General features: G+C 43.5%; 2 protein-coding genes across 3 annotated transcripts in view; one reads left to right on the forward strand and one right to left on the reverse strand.

The window, feature by feature from the left end:
* LOC149303723 (myocardin-like) overlaps positions 1 to 3,565 on the forward strand; it is a 30,588-nt gene extending 27,023 nt beyond the window's left edge. For both annotated transcript variants that reach the window (XM_089480180.1, XM_089480181.1), the window contains exon 13: positions 576 to 3,565. In XM_089480180.1, the coding sequence (XP_089336306.1) occupies positions 576 to 1,024 (449 nt within the window). In that variant the 3' untranslated portion in view covers positions 1,025 to 3,565. The remainder of the gene's footprint in view (positions 1 to 575) is intronic.
* On the reverse strand, positions 3,502 to 19,697 carry LOC149303724 (izumo sperm-egg fusion protein 1-like). The gene is made up of 9 exons (XM_089480183.1): positions 19,466 to 19,697; positions 17,695 to 17,769; positions 15,339 to 15,422; positions 13,596 to 13,616; positions 11,389 to 11,469; positions 11,043 to 11,143; positions 8,901 to 9,051; positions 5,735 to 5,906; positions 3,502 to 3,815 (listed from the first exon to the last, which is right to left on the reverse strand). Exons 1-9 carry the CDS (start codon positions 19,695 to 19,697, stop codon positions 3,716 to 3,718), a joined length of 1,017 nt encoding a protein of 338 aa, XP_089336309.1. The 3' UTR covers positions 3,502 to 3,715.
* Positions 19,698 to 25,024: the final 5,327 nt, after the last annotated feature.

Raw genomic sequence — 25,024 nt, forward strand, 5'->3', positions numbered from 1 at the left:
CTACCCAGTGGTGAGAGACTGGCTGACATAAATAATTTTTTGTGGAAGAATAAGCCACAGCTAGCATAAGTCTGAGGATCAGAAAACTGAAAGTCTGTAAGAAGCCAGGTGAAACTAACCAAATAGAGAGCTGCCAGGAATCACTGCTATAAATTGCATGAATATAGGCCAAGGTAACATAACAAGTCAGGATGTCTTTTACGAGATATATCTGACATTGCTTCCAGTACTTTGTATTGCAGCTTGCCTTTTATTTCAGCGGCTGATTGTGGGCTGAGGCTAGCTGGGGCTATCTGTGACAGTACTGCACCTGTTTGAGTCTTTGTGCTGGGCCACTCCCCATACACTCAGGCCCACAGCCTAGCTGTCAAATATTGGCACTACATTAGTACTCCATCCATGGCCAAATGCTAGGCTGTCATTAGTACACACGGTCCAGTGCAAATTCAAATCCACTTAACAAGGGATGAGGTTCAGCTTTTTTGAGCCTCAATTCAAATGAGAGCTGGACTAAGAGAGCTCAGTCGTTTCACTACTGTAACAAAGTAATTCCTTTTCTCTCAATCTGTTTTTAGACAATCTTCTTCAGACACATGCCTTGACCCCAGAAGTCTCTGATGATCAGGTTACCCCATCTCCACTTGCCCACCCAGAAGCATCACCACCAAAGAAAGCCCGGCCCAGCAGTGAACTTCCTTTGGTATCCTCTGCCATTTTTGATTTTCCTGGCCCCTACGATTTCCTCTCAACAGCCTTCTCCTCATCTACATCACTGGATTCACTGTCTTCCGTTTTCTCCCCTGACTCTCTGGAGATGCCCCCATCTCCCCCAGACACCTGGCAAAGGAATGGGACCCGTGCTGGATTTGACCCTGTTGATTGGTTAGAGGCCTTAACCTCAGGCTCTGCATCTGGTTTGGGATCAACTAGCCCTGCTGGTGGCAGTATCTTCTGCACAGACTTTTTTGATTCGTCTGACCTTGGTGTCAACCACATGATAGATCTAATGGTGGAGCAGTGGTAAATAGAGTGGTCCATCTGGTCACCAAGATCTGAAGGAAAGGGGGAAAATCCTTCTTACATCCTTCAAAGTCATAGTAGCACTGGATTCCATCTTGAACAGGCAACAATAACAGTATTTGAGGGGTCAACACCAAGCTTCATCATAGATGGTCCTGTTTCTGTTAATACTACATCCAACTGCTCCCTTGGAATAATTGAGTCACTGATGTTTGATTGTATCAGTGCTGTGCCTCATCTTGAAGGGCCAGGCAATCCTAGAAACAAGTCTTGCTTGCATCCATCTGGAGGCAGAAGAAGCCAGTGTTTGGAAAATCAGTGAGACACATTAGAGGGATAAAATAGTGGTTTGGGATTTTCTGAAATATGTTTTTCTGTTGAACTTCTGATTCATTCTGAAGCAAGTAAATCAACATTTGAAATTGAACCAGTATTGGATGCAGTCTTGCCTGGAATCAAAAAATTGGTGTATGAGTTCTTAACAACCTTGGATGCCGTCTTGGCAGGAACCAAATTGCAAACATCTGGGTTCTTGATATTGAAGACCACCTTGCATTATTAGTTTGGCCTGTGGATTTTGTCACTTCCATTTGCCACCTTAATCATTCAATATCTGCATCACAACAATTCTAGAAGTCATTAACAGAATGGGAAATGCTGCTGTGCAGGATAATAGCCTCTTCGAGAAACCATGATGGCTTCATAGAAGCATGAGGATAATAGTTCTGTATGCATCTGGACTGTCCCACTGATTTAGATGCACTATGGTTGAAGATAGGAAATACATATTCCACCTTGCTGAGGACATACCATCTTGTTTCATTTGGAAGGAAAGTGCCAATTCTTAAAACAATTTGGATTCTGGAGTCTCAGTCCCTGGGGTGATGCAGAAGCTATAATTTCCAAAACCCAGTCAAAGTGGAGTTCACCAGCAGTGGCAACCTCATGTTTTCTTGAAAAGAAGAGAAAGAAGATGACCGTCTGTGTTGGGGACTGTACAATATTTTTTATAGCTGGTCCAAAATGTGTTTTGGAAGAAGTACCACCTTCAGCAGATCATGCCATTCTTTTAGGTTTATTTTTATTTGGTGTTACAATGTGGAAGGAACGTAAGCATACCAAGAGCTTTTAAACAAAAAAATACTTTGGGCTGGGGGTAGGGTGGCAGGCCAGCTCCCTAAGGAAGCTGGATGGAAAGAGGGGCACATTCACAGAAAGATGGTGATAGTGGATCCCGTTCCAGTAATCTAAGGTTGCTGGAAAATCTCAACTAATTAGGTTAGGGAAAGGATACAGTTGTGCTTACTGTTAATACTGTGTGGATATTTAATAGCCCATCTAACCAAAGACTTAATCTGGTTTAATTATAGTCATTCCAACTCCATTAGAATTCCTGAGAAATGTAGTTCTGTCAAGAGTTTGGGATGAGAGGTGGGGAATTTGTGGCCCTCCACAAACTTTCATCAACCCTAGCAATTCATCAACACTAGCAAAGCCAGGAATATATGGGATGATGGTCCAACAACATTTACAGGATCAGATTGGCTGGTATCCTGTTAGGGACACACACACACACACATACGAGGGAAACTTACTCTTCCATGTGTCTTTTTTGGGGCACTACAGAAGCCAGTACTCCTTTCCTCCCACTGTAGTGTCTGAATTCAGTCCCACACCATGGGCTGTCTCTGAAGCCCCCTAGATGGTCATTCCATGCTTTGTGGCAAGCAGGCAGGATCTCAGAAGCATTGAGATCTGGCAAATCCTCCTGAGGTCTCAGCACTGTTGTAATCATTTTACATCTGGCTACAGGTATAGAGCCAGACACTTCTGCAATACAGCCTGCTGCCCACAATGTAATGCTGTCACCTTATGAAGACTAACAGTATAAAAATGAAGTACTTCAGTAGGTTGTTTGAACATTTAGAGTAAACATACCCCTCCACCGTGCACAGCCCCTGTAGTTGAAGGGTCAACAGGCCACATGAGGTCCTTGTTTATGGCTTATTCCTATAACTTTCTGATTTTGGTGAACCAGACAAATGGTCAGGCGAAATGGTGGCATTTAACACATAAATTGCTTGTTTCAAAGCAGTCATCTGCCTTATTCAACTTTGTTTTGTTCAAGCAGGAGCCTGCCATAGGAAACACTCACAAAGTGGACCTCATAAGAAAAGCAAAAATGTAACCTGAGCTAGAGATTGGAAAAGTTAGATCATGCCTTTCAGGATCTCCCTGCCAGCATACACAGTGGCCATTGCTGGTTAGGGGACTGTGAGATTTCTAGTCCAAAAAGGAACACTTCTTAGTTCTGCCATGTTTTCAACACCCATACATTCAAAATGGAACATACCATCATTTTCAATCTGTGTTGCCCACTCTCCAAATAAACATCATTTCTCGCTCCCTCAGATATGTTGTTCTGTTTTTGGTTTTTTTGGTTTTTTTTTACTCCTTTATGAAACTAACAGGTTTGTTCAAGCAGCATCAGAGGCCTTGTATGGAAAAAAATACCCAGTAAGCCTGGCTTCCCGAGAAATTAAACATAATTCTCTCCAGTACAACCTCAGCAAAGTCTTCATTTAGTACAATATATCCACTGTCTTTATACATTAATAAATGAATGAATTAGAAGAGCAAGAATAATATAAGGAGCATTTGACATATATGAATCTTCTTGAGCATAGATGAAATTTCACATTTCTACCATCTCTGAAGACTCACTCTCACTCTCTTTATCTTCTTCTTCATCTTCCTCCTCATCTTCCTTGTTCTTACGACGATAATAAAACACGCTGTAATAAAAAGAGGCTGTGAACAGAGGAGAAGATAAACTCTAAAATAACAGATTCCAAATAATTTCGCTTCAGAGAACACTTCCAGTTCTGCCTGGTCTCCCAATGAGACCCTGTGCATCTGCCCAGTTGTCTTGCAGATGATTCTGGGGAATGTTCTAGGGCAACTTTTTGTAGGTCACTAGTCCTGTCTCCTGGGATTTACTGTTAATTTGAATGAACAAGTTTATCTATGCAAAGCAATGGGAGGGTTAACATTGGTTGTTGTCGGCTACCCTCGAGTTGGTTTGGACTCATGGCAATATCTCCAAGAATCCCTATCCTCCACTGCCTTGTCCAGATCCTGCAAGCCCTTGCCCATAACCCCTATGATTGTGTCCATGCATCTGGTTTATGGCCTTTTTTCTACCCTCCACCTTTCCTAGCATTATTGTTTTTTCTAGTGATCTGTGCCTTCTCATTATGTGGCCAAAGTACAATAGCCTCAACTTGATAATCTTATGCGCGGTACAGACCGCCCAAATGCGCTGTGCTCCTGGCGATACTAAGGTTAGGGAGCACACACCAACCACACAATCCCTAACCCTTGTACATGTGGAAGGGCACCATGATTGCATGGCCCTGCTCACACATCGCACTCGTCGGTGATGTCACAGCTGCGAGCATCCAAATGGCACTGCGCAGTTGTGACGTAACCGCACCATCCTACAGTGCTTTGCTGCGTCACAGCTGTGCAGCAAACAGGAGCTGATTCTAAGTGCTCCTTTTTTGCTGCAGTGGTACCGTGCCATTTGGTTGCTGTGGTAATTCTGCGTAGCAAAGGGGCAGCTCCAGCCTGCCTTTTGCAGGCAGTATCTACCGGGCCCGAGCTTCCAAGGAGATCCCTGATCTGTTCAAGAACCCATTTTGTTTGTCTTCTTGGCTGTCCGTGGTATCCTAAGTACTCTTCTCCAGCACTACATTTTGGCTAAGTTAATTTGCTTTCTGTCTGCTTCCTTCACTACCCAGCTCTCGTATCCATACATGGTAACTGGAAATACAGTGGCCTGGACGATTCTGACTTTAGTGCTCAGTTGCATGTCTTTGCTCTTCAGTATCTTTTCCAGCAGTATTTCTTTCACAGCTGCCTTTTCCATTCCTAAGGTTATTATAACCTAGCTATAACTTTGCAGTTCAGCCCATTAAAGAGGGGAATTCAAATCTTGTTCCTACAACCTCTACATTTACTGCAGGTCCCTCTGCCTTAGGGTTGCCACGGTTTTGGCGGTACTGGGACGCATTATTCCTAGCCATCTGTCTAGGAATAATGCCAAAATGTCCTCCATTTTGAGCACGCCTAAGAAGAATGCGTTTATATTAATGCTTTTTAAAATTATTAATTTTTAAAAGTTGTTTGTGTGTCCTCCATTTTAAAAATATGTCCTACATTTGGGGCTAAATTTTGTCCTACATTTTTTAACATTTGTTTGGAGGTTGACAGTTATGGCAACCCTACTCGGCCTGCTTGTTCTTCATCTCCCTATTCCAATCTGCCCTTAGGGCTACTTACTTTATGGGCTGCTTATTTTTTAGAAGTGAGATCCCTTGGAGGAGGGGATCATTTGGGCAAGAAAGCAGCAGATGGGGGAAATGTTTAACCTTTATCTGCACCCAATAATCTCTCCTCCAAGCTTTTCCAAACCACATTCCACTAGTTTGCGAAATTGCTTTTCCACAGTATTTAAAGTGGGGATGAGGAGGCATATATAAAAAACAGGAAAATTGCTAATTCTTCATTTGGGAATGTCCTGCCATCCATCTAGGGTGGATGGTTTTGGATACTATGTTGTTTGCAAATTAATGTTTAACAGAAAAGAAGGGTGTGGTTACTCTCATTTTCAGTTATGGGGCTACATGTGTGTACGAACAGTGAGACTCACAAGCCAGCAACAACCAGGAAAAGCACCCCTCCGGTGCTCCCAATCACTATCCAAGCTGTCCAGTCTTCTTGGGGAGGTGGTGCCCTGGAAGAAACACCCAAGGCAAGGGAACCTTCCATCATAGTTATATGTGGACGTGTGAACCAAGTGGTCTTCCCAACTGGAGGCAACACTGAAGGTGGGAAGAACAGAGAGATAGTAGATGTATGAGTACGAACAGAGCTTGTTGGGAAGTTGGGGTTGTTGATTTTTGGACTACAACTCCCAGAATCCATCCCCAAGCTACTGTGGCCACTGGAAATTCTGAGAGCTAGTAACTCTTCCAAGCTCTGAATAGCAAAGAGGAGTTTAGGGCTCTTGTTTCTGGGATGGAAGAGAACAATTTTTTTGTTTAATCTGTGATCTTAATCAGTTAATCAACTAAAAACCTTTTCAAAGTTATTTCACAGACATCCCTCATTAATAGGGCAGCACATTGTTGTTAACTACTACCAAGTTGGCTTCAATATGAATTATTATTATTATTAACCTTTATGTAGAAAGTGCTGTAAATTAACACAGCGCTGTACGTACAATCTTTTTAATTAGACGGTTCCCTACCCTCAGGCTTACAATCTAAAAAGACACAACACAAAAGAAGGAAGAGGTGGTGGGGAAGGGGATGAGGTCCAGCAGTTCTTGTCTACCTCCGAGGCTTGGACCAAGGGAGATGGACTGGAGGGAGGGCATGGCTTCTTAATGGATGGTTAATCTTCCAGACAGGTCTCTTGGAGCTAGCCTGCCTCTCTCTCCCTCAAGATGGAGGATGAAGGGAGGGCTTGTCTTCTTCCAGGCAAGACTCTTGGAGCTAGCCTGCCTCTCTCTCCCTCAAGATGGTGGATGAAGGGATGAAGACCCTATGAATAAGAGACCCTGCCTGGGCCATATCTTCCTGGATTGAGCCAATCCAATTGTCTTCCCTTTTTTCCCTACTACCTTCAATTTACTTTCCTGAGCATTATTGTCTTTTTCTGTGAGTTGTGTCATCTCATGCTATATCCAAAGCCTCATAGGGGACTACACACACACACACACACACACACACACACACACATATATATATAGGCAAGTTTTGCTGTTGGTGAGCACCCTATTAGGCATTCTACCTTAACCCTCAGATCACAGATATATATACATATGTCGAAAAACCCGTGGCAACATTTCAGCAATGAGTGGCTTAGCCATGCTCTTTGCTCCCATGCTCCACAGTCAGTGTTCAATTCAGTATGTGCAAGAAGGGGCTCTCTACGCAAATTTATGTGCACTTACAGAGCCCCTTCATACAAGAAAAGAATTGTGATCGTTCCTTTGGGGGAGGAGAATCCAAACAACACATGTCCCTACAGCTTCCCCTCACATGCAGAGTGAGCATGGCTGTCCATATCTGGGCTGGGGCTATCTCCTACAGATCTGTGACCACTACTCTGCCGTGAATTCTTTCAATGCATGATGATGGGTTGTTTTCTGAACATCCCCAGCTGAGTCAGTCTATAGCAGGGGTAGGCAACCTTTTTGAGCCGGGGGCCGGGTTGGTGTCCCTCAGGCGACTGAGGGGCCACATGCGGGGGGTGGAGCTTCCACCCTACAGGGCAGGGCTGCGTGCCGGGGGTGGAGCTTCCACCCTTTGGGGCGGGGCCGCATGCCGGGGGCGGAGCTTCCACCCTCCAGGGGCCAGGCCTCCCCATCTTTGCTGGCCCCTGACGGGGCCCCAGGCCCCGTCAGAGACCGGCAAAAAAGCTGGTGGGGGCCGCCAGCGCTGGAGGGCCCGCTGGAGGGCCCCAGCGATGGCACCGGGCCTCCCAGAGGCCCCCTGCCGCCGTCGCAGCCCTCCTGGAGGGCCCCAGGGATGGCAAAGGGCCCCCAGAGGCCCCCTGCCATCCTTCGGAGCCCTCCTGGAGGGCCCCAGGGATGGCAAAGGGCCCCCCAGAGGCCCCCTGCCGCCCTTGGAGCCCTACTGGAGGGCCCCAGGGACGGCAGCAGGGCCCCCAGAGGCCCCCTGCCGCCCTCGGAGCCCTGCTGGAGGGCCCCAGGGACGGCAGCGGGCCCCTCAGAGGCCCCCTGCCGCCCTCGGAGCCCTCCTGGAGGGCCCCAGGGATGGCAGCGGGGCCCCCAGAGGCCCCCTGCCGCCCTCGGAGCCCTGCTGGAGGGCCCCAGGGACGGCAACGGGGCCCCCAGAGGCCCCCTGCCGCCCTCGGAGCCCTGCTGGAGGGCCCCAGGGACGGCAGCGGGGCCTCCAGAGGCCCCCTGCCGCCCTCGGAGCCCTGCTGGAGGGCCCCAGGGACGGCAGCGGGCCTCCTAAAGGTCCGCCGCTGCTGCCGCCGCGGCTGCCCATCGTGGCTTTTCGCCGCTCTGGGCGCCACCATTTTGGGCGAAAAAATGGCGGCGCCCAGAGCGGCCTCTGGGGCTATGGGCGCCGCCATTTTGCCGCCCAAAATGGCGGCGCCCAGAGCGGCGAAAAGCCATGATGGGCGGCGGCAGCAGCGGCAACAGCAGCCAGGAGCCAGGCGGCAGGCCTCCGCGGGCCGCATCCGGCCCGCGGGCCGGAGGTTGCCGACCCCTGGTCTATAGTCTACAGTACTAGGCTCCACTTAGCCTAGTACTGTCTACTCCAGGCCTCTTTCAACCTGGTGTCTGGCGTGAACCACAACAGATGCACATGTGTCCCTCAAAACCTCTTTGATCTGATTATGTATCATGGTTTTAAAAAACAACAGAGAGTGGGAATTTAAAAAATGAGGCTATTGCTGGGAATTGCCAACAAATAATCCAGGATAACAAGAAGGTCCTTTGGATATCTCGAAAACCCCAAGGACTGCAAATACTGGAACCTCCAGCAATTTTTGCCCTGCCTGTTAGCTCTCTAAATCTTCATCCACTTTCATATGTATAATAGTTTTAAAGAAAAAAATACTGCTTTCTTTGTTTTTGGATCAAAGATGGGGAATGTGTGGCCTTCCAGATGTTGTTGGTCTGCAACATCCTTGATCTGGTAATCCCCCACCCCTGCTGTATATGGTTCATCTAGATGTTGTAACTCCTGGCTTCCATCTTGGAAAAGGCCTTCCTCCCCCCGCTCCATGTGAAAGTGATAGGGGAAGCATCCTCAGCCCACGGTCACTTCACTCACCTACTACATGGAATTCAAGTCGGCTGGCAGGATCTCCCTCCGGATCCAGCATTTCACACCGGTATCTGCCTGTGTCATTGCTGTTTGCCTCTTTCTTCACCAGAAAGGAATCTTTGCCAGTTGTCATCACCTGCTGTTTGCCATTCACCACCTGAGGAAAGGATAAGGTTGAAATGGAACAACGTTGTCCAGGGAGAACTTGTTCCTTGTGTTGTTGCTGTGTGCCTTCAAGTGGTTTTTGACTTATGACGACCCAAAGACAAAGCTGTCATGTGGTTTTCTTGGCAAGATTTCTTTCTCTGAGATTGAAAGAATGACTTGCCCAAGGTCACCTACTGGGTTTCCATGACTTGGTGGGGATTTGAAGCCTGGTCTCCAGAGTCCAATGCACAAACGACAGCTGGACCTCCATATCCACAGATTCTTTATCCATGGATTCAACCACCCATGGCTTGAAACATTAAAAACAATATAAATTCCAAAAAAACTAACCTTGATTTTGCCATTTTATACAAGGGACCAGGGTTAGTTGCCCAAGGTCACCCAGTGGGTTTCCATGGCCAAGCAGGGATTCAAACCCTAGTCTCCATAATCGCAGTCCAATGCTCATACCACTCTACACTGGCTCACCACCCATCAGAATAACATCTGTTTGTCTGGGTAATAAAATATGAATTAGGGAGAGTCACGTCTACACGTTTTGGACCCACAGGACCAGCTCAAGACATTTTGAGATTCACATAGTAAATGGTGACTCCCCATACAGCCATGCATGTCAAAGTGTACAGTATCCAGATGATGATACAAGTTATTTTGTCACATGAGACAGAAAAATCCCACAAATACTCCCCCAGCAGTAAAAACCCCTTCCTTTTCTGTGTTGTACTGTATACAAATTAAACAACACTTTGCTGTCCTTGCATGAGACATCAAATATGTCGCTTGAAGCAACCACCTCACCTGTAATGGAAGGCTGGCTTCAATAGCTTGTCTTCTTTTAAAAGTGAGAGCCAGCAAAGTGGGCAACATGTTTTCATCTGAGAACCAGAGAAGAAATTCAAAAGCCATGTCCCTCCATTTGGACCATGCCCTTTAATGAAAGGGACCCCTTCCATCCTCTTTTAAAATGATTGAAGCAGCAACGCTTGTCAAAGCAGACTACCTACATTCCTTCTGTTTTTTTCAGCTAGAATAGGTAATTAAAGGAAGAGCCTGCAAAGTTTTCTTTGTAGACTATAGTCTCTTTCTCAGTATTGTTTTCAGAGAAGTAGCTGTGTTCAGTCTCTTGCAGCATAAAAAGTAGGAGGGAGGGGGAGCAGAAAATAAGGAACGTAGCAACACCTTTAAGACTAACTGGTTTTTGTTTTTGCATGAGCTTTCATGGCTGTAAACCCACTTCTTCAGATGTAGTAGAGAGTGATTTCACAGTATTAGTATCACTTTAACTGTAATGGCTTTATCCTATTGATTACTTGAATTGGCAGTTTAGGGAGGAATACTTAGAATTCTGGGAGTTGTTATCCAAAAATGTTGGAAACCACATCAAGTTACTCTGGGCAATTTTCTACAATGGTTCCTGGTTCAGCCACTCCCTTTCTCCCTTCTATGTTCTCAAATTTGACCCAGTGGGACAAATTTGGTGTTTGGGCCAGAGATTCCTCATTCTGGTGCAGCAGAACAAAGACCCAAGATGACTTAGGCTACACCCACATTGGGGAAATAACCTGTTTTGGCCCTGCTTGAACTGCTCTGGATCAAGGCTATAGAATTCTGGGAATTGGAGTTTGTTGTGGGCCCAGAACAGAGCAGTGTCCGCTCTGGGCCCTACAACAAACTCCCAATTCCCAGAATACCAAAGCCTTGAGCCAGAGCAGTTAAAGCAGGGCCAAACTGAGTTATTTCCCCAATGTGGACACAGCCTTTGTTTAATCCCAACTCAGACATGAAGTTCCCTTGCTAACATTGGGCCAACCTATCTGAGAATAAGAGAAGGGGGAAGAAGACACATATATTTCTAAGCTCTGCAGAGGATGGAGAAGATCAAAATGTAAATTATAAATATGTAACTTCTTGGAAGGAGAGTACTAATTAACATTTTGGGGGGCAAGAAGGGGGGATGAAGCTGGCTGGAATACAACTTACCCGGTAGAATCTATACATCTTCATACCATGGCTTGCTTTGTGCCATCTCAGAGCACAGTCCAGAATCAGATCTTCATCCATTTCTACTTGTATCCTCCTCTCTGTAAAATCCATCAAGATCTATTCCACTGCCAGGCCTCACCAGCTGCTATGTTAAATCTGATCTGTCAAATCTTAAATCAGATCAAACCAAATCTTAAATGGGATTTAGGACTCGCTTTCTGTCCCCACCCGAGCCAAGTGGAGAGTCCCTGGATTTAAGCCCTCATTCTTTATGTCACACCTCCCATCGCACCACCTCAGAACAAACGTTTGCCCATTTTGTTTGTGGTATCCAAGGTCTCACCTCCACAATAAATGCCCTTGTTGCACGAGTGGGAGCGTGTGACACAATTGAAGCAGTTGATAGAGACATACATCATTACACCTGTAAGGGAAGAGTCTTGTCAGAAGAGAACCAGAAAGTGTGAGGACAGGGCTCAGTTTGGAAGAATAGCAGGTGTCTGGGCGCAGAGGTGACAAAAGCAGGCAGATGGGATGAAGCAAGAGGAAGCAGTCTGCCCTACCAGATTGTTGTTGTGTGCCTTCAAGTAGTTTCCAATTTATGGCAACCCTATTACTGGGTTTTCTTGGCAAGTTTCTTCAGAGGGGGGTTACCATTACCATCCTCTGAGGCTGAGAATGTGACTTGCTGAAGGTCACCCAGGCCCAATGGGTTTCCATGGTCAAGCTGGGATTCAAACGCTGGTCTCCCAGTGTCTTAGTCAAATGCTGAAGCCACTATACCATGCTGGCTAGGATTACCTTTTATTGGACTACAGGTCCTAGAATGCCCTAGCCAGCATAACCTTTATAACCTTAAAAATCTAGAGTTGGGGTAACACATTGGGAACACTGGCCAGTCTATAGGCTGGAAAATATATTAACTAGGCTATCGTTTCCCTATGAGAAATATACCTTCTGTACCTTCTAGGGCTGACAACAGGACAAAGCAGCTCTTACCCCTGAAATCAATATGCTTCTGAGGCTTACAGTGCATTTCAGCACAGGGGGAAATGTGCCATGCTCAAGACTGTATGTGTATGTGGAAAATTCAAATGAAAAATTTATATAACTAAAAGGTGTATACAGTCAGCTCTCTGTATCCACGGATTCTTTATCCATGATCTCAAGCATCCATGGCTTGAAAATATTCAGAAAATATACATTCCAAAAAGCAAACCTTGGTTTTACCATTTTATATAAGGGGCACCATTTTACTATCTTGTTGTATATAATCAAACTTTAGCATCCACAAATTTTGGTATCCATGGGGGTGTGTGTGAATGCAACAGTCAAGAGTGCCTGTTATCAGCTCCGGCTGATACGTCAGCTGCGCCCTTTCCTGGAACGGGGGGACCTCGAAACGGTAGTACATGCACTGGTAACCTCAAGACTTGATTTTTGCAATGCGCTCTACATGGGGCTACCCTTGTGCCTAGTCTGGAAACTTCAATTGGCGCAGAATATGGCAGCCAGATTGATTACAGGAACAACTAGGAGTGACCATATTACACCTATATTGAAATCACTCCACTGGCTGCCTGTTCATTTCCGGGCACAGTACAAGGTGTTGGTCATTACCTTTAAAGCCCTCCATGGCTTGGGCCCAACATACTTAAGGGATTGCCTCCTTCCGTACAATCCGCACCGTATCCTCAGATCCTCTGGGAGGAATTTGTTGCAGTCCACAAAGACCAGATTGACGGCGACCTCCCAGAGGACTTTTTCCACTTTATGGAATGGCCTGCCGGATGAGATCCGTCAAATTGCCAACCTTGAGAGCTTCAAGAAAGCTATCGAGACGGATCTCTTCCGGCAGGCCTTCCCGGAATAGATCCCAGCCATGTAACGCTCACCCCACAGACATATACAAATTAAGACTTTGCCCACCATTATTTTATTATTGTAGTATTGTTTTTAGATTTTTATCTGTAATTTTAATGGATGGAATTGTTTAATCCTTTTTTAAGGGGGGGGATTGTATATATTGTATTTTTTAAAGGTTGTACGCCGCTTTGATTGTGGAAACAAAAAGTGGGATATAAATTAAAGTTTTATTTATTATTATAAACTCCAGCGGATACCAAGGACTCACTGTATTTTGGGGGAAATGTTCACATTTTAGTCAATGGGAAAAGTGTATAAAGTGTGTATTAGAAAAAAGTTTATAAAAATGCATACTTTGGGGAAATGCATACCAAAATATTCATGAATTATATGTGGGAAGTGTGGGAATAATTTTCACAACGTAGTATGAAACAGATAGGACAGCAATCCACTGGAAGTATGAATTATGCAACAAAAAAGGAAATTGACAGATTAAAATACCCTTACTTTGTAGTAGGTTTTTGCTCACATTCCTGAATATATATTAATGCTACTTTCTTTCCCTCATCCTTGTAGTCAGACTCTGACAACAGTAAATTATGCCAAAGAGAGGAAAGCAGGCACCCAAAAACCTCCAGCCCATATCAGGTAGGGACCCTCTTCTCCATCCAAATTAATACTCACCACACTCGTTGCTACAATGCACTGCGAAAAGAAAGGGAAAAAAGAATGACATTTGAATCCATGCAATTTCATGCCTTCAGTATCAATTGCCCAGCTAGGGTCGCCTGGTTAAAACACATCTGAACTGGCCTCTATAACTGTCCTTTTTCTCAGCAGTTTGATCTGGTTGCCATCCATTTAATTAGGAGAGGGGGCAACCAGAGGAAAGCTGTCGATTATGATCCTAGTGTACCAGCATGTTTGCATAGGAGAAGCCAGTCCTCCGTAACAGCAATACAAGTAAAAAGGCAGACACAGCAATGTTGTTAGGCTTGAATATGTGATTTAAATCTGAGGATTCATTACGAAGGCCTCAAGAGAGGTGAACTTGGAAAGTTATGTTTGGGATTAATTAATTACAGTTATTGGCCAAATTCTTCAAAAGCTGTTTGTTACAGTTACAGTTATACTTTTATAAAAGTAATAACAGTAACCTTTCTTTTGGAAACTGACTAGAACTGTTGTTGTTGTTCTTGTGCACCTTCAAGTCATTTCTGACTTATGGCGACCCAAACCTAACACAGGGCTTTTTTGGCAAGATTTGTTGCAAGGGGGTTCTCCTGAGGCTGAGAGTGTGTGACTTGCACATGATCACCCACTGGATTTCCATGGCTGAGTGGGGATTTCATTTATTCTTTGTCAAATTATGGATGTTATGTAACTGACCACTTATATTGGGGGAGAAGAGGTCAGTTACAGTGGTAGGGAGGCCTGGTGGCGCAGTGGTTAAGTGCCAGTGCTGGAGCCACAAGGTTGTGAGTTCAATCCCAGGAGCTCCAAGGTTGACTCAGCCTTCCATCCTTTAGTAGGTCAGTAAAATGAGTACCCAGTTGTTGGAAGCAATTAGCTTACAGATTGTAAACTGCTTAGAGAGTACTGAGTTCACTATTAAGCAATATAGAAATGTAAATGCTCTTGCTAGTAATAGCTCAAAGGTGCATCTACACTGAAGAAAGAATGCCATTTGACACCACTTTAAGTGCTGTAGCTCCATCCTATGGAATCCTAGGGTTTGTAGGGTTTACAAAGTCTTTAGCCTTCGTGGCCAAAGAATGCTGGTGCCTCACAAAAGTACAAATCTCAGGATTTTGTAGGATGGAGCCATGGCAGTTAAAGTTGTATCAAACTGCATTATTTTATAGTATAGGTACACCCCAAGAAAGCTCCCAGCTTTGTTGTTAAGTTGTTTTAAAATTTCCTCAACAACTCAACACAAAATACCAGCATCCCACTTGTGCTCTATGTCTCTTTCACCTAGGTGCACATGCCCATTTTCCTGGAACCTCTATGCTTCCAGTTCTGTCCCTCCAGGCTGAACCCAGTTCTTTGAATTTCAAAAATGGACAACCTTATAAGATCAGTAGGCTTCGCATCATTACATCACCAAGTGCCATCTCTCTTGTCTCATTGACACTGTGATATAGGAGACCTAGCCATCCCAACAGATTAATAGGAGCCATTTTGAGGCATAAGTTTGTTGAATTAAAACTATTAATTCTCAGAATTCAATGTGAGAATCACATCCCAGCCCCAAAGTCAAATGTCTATATGCAATAATCATAAAAATATCTGTTTCTAAGCATGTCATGAATGACTTTTCCTCTCCATGACCTGCTTTTTCACATTTAACAGGATTAAGAAAATGGGCATCCCTGTACCCCAGAACCCCCCCCCCCCTTTTAAAAGTTATTAATTACAACATACGCTTTGTAATTGCTGGCATGATCTCCTGAAAAGTAGTTGTCAGTTTCTGAAGGCTCCAGTTCACCTCATTAAAAAGCTGCCCATCTGCAAAGGGCAAGCAAGAGTCAGGGCTGAGGGGCAAAGAAGATGAAGTACGCGATTTAAAACTTCTCCTGCTATTCTAAAAGAGCACCTTCAAATACACTCATTAGAGTTAGAGCACCTGAGGAATCTGATCTTTGTGAACTCCGGTACAAACTGACCTAATCCTCAAATCCCATACAAATGTACAGATCAGAACATTACTATCCACTCCCATGCCTTCCCACTCCCCAACTCCTTTGTACAGCATCCCAGTTCCTTCATACAGTTTTCAGCTAAACTAGTTGGGTCCAAATTAAATGCTTGGGGCCAAAATGCTTGGGACCAGAAGTGTTTCAGATTTGTCTTTTGGATGACATATTAGACTGGTAACAACAATACCTCTTCCATCCATTCAAAATGCTGTTCATGGGTTCAAGTGTTCTGTTCAGGCTCAGGGTGAAGAGCACCCGGGACAATAAAGGACAAAAGAAGAATGATTTCAATGGACCACCTCACTCCAAGTTTAAGGTCTGGCGTATCCAGAGGCCTTTTACATTTCTATAGCCCCCATAGGAAGCCTTAGAGCCAAGGTGGGGATACAAGATTGAGTGTCCCTTATCCAGAAATCTGAATTTGAAATTATCCAAAATCCAAAACCCTAAGGCAGGCCTATCATTGGGGTTTCTTGGCAAGACCTTTATGATGAGCGAGCACATGCAAAAGGGAAATGGATCCAAAGTGGGCATTCACGCTAGGTTTTTGTTCCGAGGAGATGCGGATTGCCGCACCGATGCATATAGGGAACGTTGTTCCCATTACGTTTTGTGTTCCCAGATATGAGTTGTTTTATCCCTTTTATTATTCACACACATGATTGTTTAGGGATACAGTGGAGCCGCCTCCATTCCCTTGAATGATACAGAGCAATCTGAACCAATTTGGTAGCGTATTCACATTGCCAGAGATGTAAATCAATGCGGTTCTTTCAAAAAGATGTGGGGGAAACACAGGGCTCATTCCCACTTACATTTAAACTGGTTTGCGATTCACCTTTGCTCCGTGTTGGTAAATCATTTCAAAAAAAGTCCATCGTTTCCAGTATGAAAGGGGATCTTTTCATTATCCCCTTGTAATTGCTTCTTTTTTGGTGTGATTGTGATCCCCACTAGTTTGTGCTGCTTCAAAATGTATGTCAATCATCTGTGCATCATCAGTGATGTAAGGGATGGATATATATATATATGTGGGGGGATATATATATAATATTGAAAGATTCAATTCATTGGTTTTGCAACTACTTGCCTCACTATGGAGTTTATCAGACAAGGGAAATTGGAAGTATAATCTAATGGCAATCTGAACGCAATCATGGGGTTTAATGTTATTGCGTGATAGACTACCACATGGAGTTTCGGGCAATGGGAAGCTATTTTCTGGCAATGGGAAGTCAGTTCGAATGCAATTCGAATTCACGTAAATTCACTGAACTAGCAAATTCACGTGAATGCATTCTGGCCCCACTTTCTTTTCATTCGAAATTAAGAGAAATTCCTCCCGTGTGATAAACTCCTATGAGCTGCTGTTGGATTGCCTGGGTAATTGCAAGTAGCTGCAAAACAAATGAATTTTAAAATTTTTTATAGAAGATTCAGTTCATTGGTTTTGCAACTACTTGCCTCACTGATTGCAAGTAGTTGCAAAATCAATGGATCAAGTCTTCTATAAAAAAAAATTAAATCATGCACCCAAGAACTAGTATCAGGAAAGAGTGGGGGGGAGGTTGCGTTTACCTCACTTCATCACAATTGAAACTGATCACAGTAGGTTCAGAACCGATTTCAAATGGGAACAACGGTCATATAACCTGATCAGCAATTCACTTTAAATCCTAGTGGGAATACGGCCACAGTATTGAATATCCCGGGTTAAATGTCTCCAAATTTCCATCCATTTTGATGGGAATAAATAGCAATATACTATTTTGGAAGGGCCACCAGATGGCACTATTCACTTTTTTGCAAAACAAAGCACCTGCAGTATCATCAAGACCCACCATCTATCTTTTTAACTGGACAGGCAAAGCATTGCTAGTCTGACATACCTTGGAGGAATATGTCCTAAAAAGCTAAACATAGATTCACCCTTTGTTTAATACATTTCCATGCCTATGAATGCTCTGTGTGTGTGTGTGTGTGTGTGTGTGTGTGTGTGTGTGTGTACCATTCAGAAGGAACCAGTCTCTCAAGTATTCCATATGGCCATTCGGTATCATTCATTCAAGCAAGTTTTTTACCTTCAAAGTCATTTTCCATTATTCGGTTCATAGAGCGTTTGAAGTGGGTGGCAAGTATTCCAAGTGTAGTTTCATCTGAAGACAATGGAAGAGAGTAAATTTTTTAGGAGAAACTAGTTTCCTCTGTCCCTTTTTTCTCTTGTAAACTTAAACACAAACAAACCCACAACTATATATTAGCATTTCTTTATATCTAGTCTAATTCCCATTCTACATCAACAACCTGTCTATCTTGAACTGTCTTGTGAGTGTGTAAACTGGGTGTCCAGAAGTCTTCCTTTTCCAGAACATGTCCTACGTTTCAACCTTCTGTCCAGGAGGAATTCCAAAATGTCCATTTTAAGCATGACTAAGAAGCATACATTTATTATTATTATTATTATTATTATTATTATTATTATTATTATTAACCTTTATTTATAAAGCGCTGTAAATTTACACAGCGCTGTACATACAATCTTTTTAATTGGACGGTTCCCTGCCCTCAGGCTTACAATCTAAAAAGACACAACACAAAAGGAGAAGGGAATGGTGGAGGGGAAGGGGCCTCTATAGTAGGATAATACATATAAAATACATAGCAATACTTATATACTTTATATTTATATCATAGTGTTTTTAGGTTTTAATTGGTCATGTTCTAGATTTTTCTCAAATGTCCTTCATTTTACAGTGCCTTCTCCTCCTTTGCAGTTAGGACATCTGGTCACCCTGTATGTAAGGTCAAATTGGCTTAGTAGTATCTCTGAGGCTCCTGCTACACTTCAGAATTATTGCTTTAATTAAGTTTGCCCTGCTTTATCTGTCATGGCTCCATCCTATGGAATCCTGGGCTCTGTAGTTTTGTAGCACCAGAGCTCTTTGACAGAGAAGGCTACATCTCTCATTTAACTATAAATCCAAAAATTCTATAGCATTGAGCCATGGCAGTTAAAGTGACATCAAGCTACATTAATTCAGCAGCGTAGATGTAGTCCAAAATATTTTTCCGCCCAAAGCAAAGCAGAAAAGCTCACACCACCTCTCCAAAATTTAGAAAGTTATGTTTATGTTCTTTTGGCACCAGAAGCAGAAAATTACCACTGCCTCCCTGGCAGTGAATACAAAAATAACAAATGAAGGCTGGAATCTATTCTTTTTACCTATGTGTTGACTCACCATTAAACAATTGATCAGTCAATCTGTTCTAGTTGCAGCTAACAAAACAGCATGTGTGTGTTGTGCGATTAGTCTCTGAAAGAAAGCTTTTACCAGCAACTTCCATGAGCGATGGACTAGAGCCCTTATCGTCATCAGCCTTCCTAACTGTTCAACATGCTGGCTAGGAATGATGGGAATTGTTGTCCAGCACATCCTGAGGAGTTTATGGAGATATCTGGAAACAATTACTGTCATAGGCTGCATGTACACTGCAGAATTAATGCAGTTTGACATGCTTTAACTGCCATGGCTCAATGCAGTGTGCATAGCTCATTTCTGCAGTGTGGCATCAACTTTGGGCTGGCCTCAGCATCTGAAATATGCCCTAGATTTAAACTGGGCCTCTATAATGTAAATCAAAAGAACAACAGAATGAATGCAGTTTAATATTAGGACATGTGCACACTATAAAGCAATGCTATAGAGTTACACCTCCAGTGCTTTAAAAAAATCATTGCTGGGGCGGTGGGTCAGGGTTTGGTCCTACAGCCCCCCAAATTTAAATTCCACCCAAGAATTTAGTTGTCCTGAGACCACTGAGGGGGGGTATGTGGAATGGATGCAGACCTACCAATCATAGCCATGTACTTTTCAGGATCTATGCGTTGATGTGACAGGCCCTCTATGGTATTGTCCACAAGCTCCTGCAGTTTTTTTTTAAGGTCTGGCTCCGCACGGAGTTTCCTCTCCAGGAACTCATTTTTGAATTCATCCTTAAGTGCCATGGCATCCTTGCTGCACTTCAGGCAGCTGTGGGATCCAGCAATCATTTGGGCTATTAGCCAAAACACTAGCCAAGACATCAGTCTGTGTTGCGATTGCCAACAAGAGGCCTTGGAATGATCAGAAATGAATTGTCATTCCGGTGACATCACAAAGCTTGCATGCTCACAGTCGCAACCAGTTGGAAGCACTGGGTTGATTTCCACTGTCCCCAAATGGCTGTGATAATTCCATGAAAAAGAAGAAAGCAACAGCAAATATGAGCTGTAGCGGTTTGAGTATCAGACTGTGACTCCGGCAACCAAGGTTCGAGTTCCAGCTTGGCCATATAAACCCACTAGGTGACCTTGGGAAAGTCACATGCTCTCAGCCTCAGGGGAAGGCAATGGCAAACCTCTTCTGAACAAATCTTGCCTAAGGTGACCCCATGATATGGTCACCTTAGGTCAAAAACGACTTGAAGGCACATAACAAACAACAAAAGCAATAGATGTATTGTAAAGCAGAGTTGATCCCTACTTTCACAATGGTCAAAGAGTAATGATTTGGTGCTAAACGTCAACTTCCAACTACTCCCAAATTTTCTCAGGTCTTGTACTCGAAATACTTTATTTTGTGAAAAATGATGGACGGATGTGTAGGTATAAGTCTTCTGCCATTGAAAGATTTTAACACAGACTGAGCAGATGTCCTCCTTTCTTGGGATCCCAAGCCTTCTGTCCAGGAGGAATTTCAAAATGTCATTTTCATTTTGAGCCTAAGAAGCATGAATTTACATTTCATGTGTTTTTAGCTCTTATTTGGTCATGTCCCCCATTTTTCTTGAATGACCTACATTATGTGGTGCCTTGTCCTCCTTTGTGGTTATGACTTATGGTTACACTGTTTTAACATAACTGAGAGAGATGGAGAGGAGGAATGGAATAAGGCTGAAAAGAGTGGAATAAGGCTGTGACCAAACTGTTAACTATTCTGTCAGCTACCATATTTTGTCTATAAAAAAACCCTTCAGAATTATCACAGAAACCAGTGTTTGGTACAGTATTAGGTCTGACCTGTGCAAACCTTCAATTGTATATTTTAGAATTAGTATATAAACATTGGCCTTCTGCCCATAGGAGTTTTCAGACCCAAGGCCAACTATGTGGGTTTCCTCTCTCTCTCTCTCTCTCTCCCAGAAATTACTGAGACAGGCAAGGGTTCATTTCTCATGTCTATTTTGATGGTTATCAGTCTTAGGAGCTTATTGCATTTTTAAATAAGCCGACTGACCTCTTCTGTTTTCTGTCGAATGCAGGATGCAGCTGTGTATTATCAAATGCAAAATGCTGCCAATGCCACCACCCGGCTGCATCTCACCTGAAACCTGGCTAAAATCCGTGCTCAGATGGCAAATGTTCAAAGTCAGGAACTTCCCAACTTTGCAAATCGGCTTTCTGAGCACAGCTTGTAGCTGGATTTTAGGCTAGATGCAGCCAGGTGGCAGCATCGGTGGCATTTTCTGTGTGATAATACCTGGCTGCATCCCGCATTTGACTTTAAAACAGAAGAGGTAAGTAGGCTTATTTTAAAATGTAATAAGCTCCTAAGACTCACGGCCATCAAAATGGACATGGGAAATGAACCCTTGAATGTCTCAGTAATTTTGGGAAGAGACAGAGAACCCTTGAGTTTGAAAAGTTGCATCTGGTGCTGGAAATTCACAGGAAATTAACTGGAACAGGAGATACATTGTTTGGGCATTTTAAAAAGAGTGAGAGAAGAACTGACCCAAGGGTTGCTAAATCTCAAGGCTTGTTGCCAGTCCAGATGAGTCCTAAAATATCATCAGAAGATCAAGAGAGTGGGTTATACAGCAGAAGATGCTTTGTGAAATATTCAGGCCCCAAGGTATATAGGGTTTCACAGGTAAGAACCAGAACTTTGAACTAAGCCTGGAAGGGAATTGGCAGCCACCCTAGATGCTTCAGAATGATAAAACAGGAGGAAATAAAAAGCAAGCCTGTTTATAAGCAGACCTTCTGACGAATGGAGACGTCAAGGTCTAGCAATGACACTCTCTTTCCAAAGAGAAACATGGCCAGTTGTAGCTGTTCACTAAATCAAACACTGAACAATAAATTGAATTATTGTTCAGTTCTGTTTGTTTAAGAAGCAAGCCAGAAAGCTCAGCGGGCAAAGACTTTGCGAGTGTTCTGGAAAAAAATAATTTCACTTTTAAAGCAGAAGTCTGTAGGAGTGGTGAAACTGGCATAATCTCCATGGGGACTAGAAGAATTTTAGGCGGAGATGGATCAGTAACCTGGGACAATTCTCCATTATGATTAATTTTCTCTTTCCCCTTTCCATCCAAGTTTTTCTGACATGAGTTCACTCAACTGTAATAACAAATAGTCAAGTTTTTGGAAGACATCTGGTACATGCTACAGTCCTCAGATATGCAGTATTTATAAAGAAGGTGCTGGCTGTACTGGTCAGATTCTGACATAACTACAGAGCTCAGAAACACTTCTTTATTTGGGCGTTGCTGTTGTTGTTTTTGTGCACCTTCAAATCATTTCTGACTTATGACAACCCTAAGATGAATCTATCATAGAACTTTCTTGGCAAGTTTCTTCAGAGGGGGTTTGCCATTGCCATCTTTTGTGGTTGAGAGAGTGTGACTCACAGAGATGCAGCCGGGCGGTGGGTTTCATGGCTGAGCTGTATTTTGAGCCCTTGTTTCCAGAGTCATAGTCCAATGCTCAAAACCACTATGCTATGGTGGCTCACTACCACTTCCCAAATTTTGGTAGGAGATCCTGGGAGCTGTAGCTCAAACAACATAACTCCCTCAGAACATGGGAATTTGCTTTTGAAAAGTAATTTATTACTGTAGTGGTTTAAAAAGTAGCCAGGTGCTATTATTATTCACACTAGTCGGTATATTTACTTACTATTTTCCTATTACTTTTTGTTATTCTCTTTAAAAGAGGAAAAGTGCCTTTTTTAAAAAGAAAAAAAAATAAAGTCCTGTCAAAATGGCTAGAAAAATAGCAAGAACCAGTTATTCATTACGCCGATGCTGTAACCACTTTGGAGGGTGGGGAAAATGTAGTTTGGTTACTATCTCATTACCAAATAAAAGCAAGTGAGGGTTATTCGGATGTTGTTGTTTTTAGTGCAACTGTGCGAATAATCTCACTCATGCATTTTGGTTTTGTTGTTCACACTATTTTTTAAAACTAGAACTGCATCTATGTACATTTCTGTGAATCTTGTTGCTCACACATGTCAGCGCTCTAATAAAGATGGAGTCGATGATAACAGAAGTATTTTAAACATATTCAAGGCATGCAGAATTTTATTCTGGTTTATCCCAGGTGTATTCACATCAGTTATTCACACAGCTGACAATGCAAATCTTTTAGGAAAACTAAGAAAAAAGCCTGAGATCGATTATCGTGGGTTAAGTGGATTTTTTTGGCAACCCAGTGCAAAAAAACACACACAAAAAAACCTTACTTGAGTGCATTCAAAATGTATGTGAACAACAAAAATTTAGCCCACATTCTACAGGGATTATTTTCACAATTTGAATAACTACCGAGTTACAAACTGTGATTTGTTACACCCAAGTTCTATGTATTACTTGGGTCGTGAGGGACTGGCAAAATAAAAATTAAAATCCTGTCAAATTGCCTAGAAAAACAGCATGAACTGGTTATTTATTACGCCAGTATTGTAACCACTTTGGAGGGTGGGGGGAAATGTAGTTTGGTTACAATCTCATCATGAAAAAAGCAACTAGTTACAGAGAATTGGGTTCTTGTGACTTGTTACGTCCAAGTTCTATGTCTGGCTTGGGCTGTGAGGGCCTGGCAAAAAGAATGAAAATTAAAGTCCTGTCAAATTGGCTAGAAAAACAGCAAGAACCAGTTATTCATTACAGTGGTACCGTAACCACTTTGGAGAGTGGGGGAAGATGTATTTCGGTTACAATCTCATTACGAAAAAAGCAGCTAGTTACAGAGAAGCGTGCTTTTGTGACTTGTTACACTGAGGTTCTTTGAGTGGATTGGGCCATGATCCTGGCTCTCCCTATTCCCTCATCCCCCCAATTGCCCCCCCCCAGCTGACCCAGACGGGTCAGCTCCCCAAAGGGTTTTGCTCTCTCTCTCCACTTTGCCCTCCCACCCGCCATGCCTCATAATCTTGCAGATTCCAGGACTGTGTCACCCTTTCATCGCATCTTGTATATCGGGGCTCTGGGACCACCTGGCCCTGTGGGGTCAGAATAACTGCGGTCATGGTCTGCTCTGCATTAATTAACCTTTGATCCTTAAGGGGGACCCGGGGGAGGAGAGGCGGGGAGCCTCATAAAAACAACAGGGGAGATTAACCACAAACCAGTCACTTCACTTTCAAGACTTTTTGGACAGCTGGGGGGAAAAGGAGCCCATCAGACATGTAGCAGGGGCTGGTGGAAGGGGGAAATGCAATTTCGGAACTGGTGGGGAGGACATTTCAGTCTGGAAAAGTATGTATGTACAGTTGGCCCTCCTTATCCATGGATTCTTTATCCACGAATTCGAGCATCCACGGCTTGAAAATAGATTTTTAAAAAACATAAATTCCAAATAGCAAACCATGATTTTGCCATTTGACACAAAGGACACAATTTTACTATTCAAAGATATAGCCGTGTTTGTCTGTAGAATCAGTATGTAGAGAGATCTTGTAGTACCTTTGAGACTAACTGTAAGAAAGAAATTGGCAGCATGAGCTTTCGTAGAATTCAGTCTACTTCCTCAAATGCACAGTTTTACTGTGACACTGTATTTATTGGGACTTGAGTATCCACGGATTTTGCTATCCACAGGGGTCCCTGGAACCAAACCCCAGTGGATAACAAGGGCCCACTGTATTATTACTGTGTGCCTTCAAGTTGTTTCTGACTTATGGTGACCCTAAGGCGAATCCATCATAGGGTTTTCTTGGCATGTTTGTTCAGAGGAGGTTTGCCATTGCCTCCCCCTAAGGCTGAGACACTGTGACTTGCACAAGGTCACCTAGTGGGTTTCATGGGCAAGCAGGGAATCAAACCAGGTCTCCAGAGTCATAGTCCAACACTCAAATCACTATGGCACAGCGGCTCCATATATATGTATATGTATATAGTTGCCAACTGATGTGAAGAAAACCAGTTTGCCCTGCTCTTGTGCTTTTAATAGCTGCACGAGTAGGAGAAAACAAAGGATGACATTTTTCATAGCTGGAAGATGGATTTTATCTGTTCACATCTGCCTTTAAGGGAAAGCAACAACTATTGGTATAGTGCTTTAACCATTGGACTATGACCATAGTTTGAATTCCACTCAGCCATGAAAACCCACTGGGGGATCCTGGGCAAGCCACATTCTCTCAT

Source organism: Sceloporus occidentalis, unplaced genomic scaffold (genome assembly GCF_023333645.1).
Source record: "Sceloporus occidentalis isolate IW3139 unplaced genomic scaffold, rSceOcc1.0.p SCAF_14, whole genome shotgun sequence".
NCBI classification, from domain to species: domain Eukaryota; kingdom Metazoa; phylum Chordata; class Lepidosauria; order Squamata; family Phrynosomatidae; genus Sceloporus; species Sceloporus occidentalis.

Excerpts from the sequence above, each read along its gene's own strand:
- LOC149303724 (XM_089480183.1), bottom strand. The coding sequence starts at position 19,697 with ATGTCTTGGCTAGTGTTTTGGCTAATAGCCCAAATGATTGCTGGATCC. Across the intron at positions 13,617-15,338 it reads CATGCCAGCAATTACAAAGC|TGCATTGTAGCAACGAGTGT; the intron begins GTATGTTGTAAT and ends TTCTTTTCGCAG. Across the intron at positions 11,470-13,595 it reads GCATTGTAGCAACGAGTGTG|GTGTAATGATGTATGTCTCT; the intron begins GTGAGTATTAAT and ends CTTCCCTTACAG.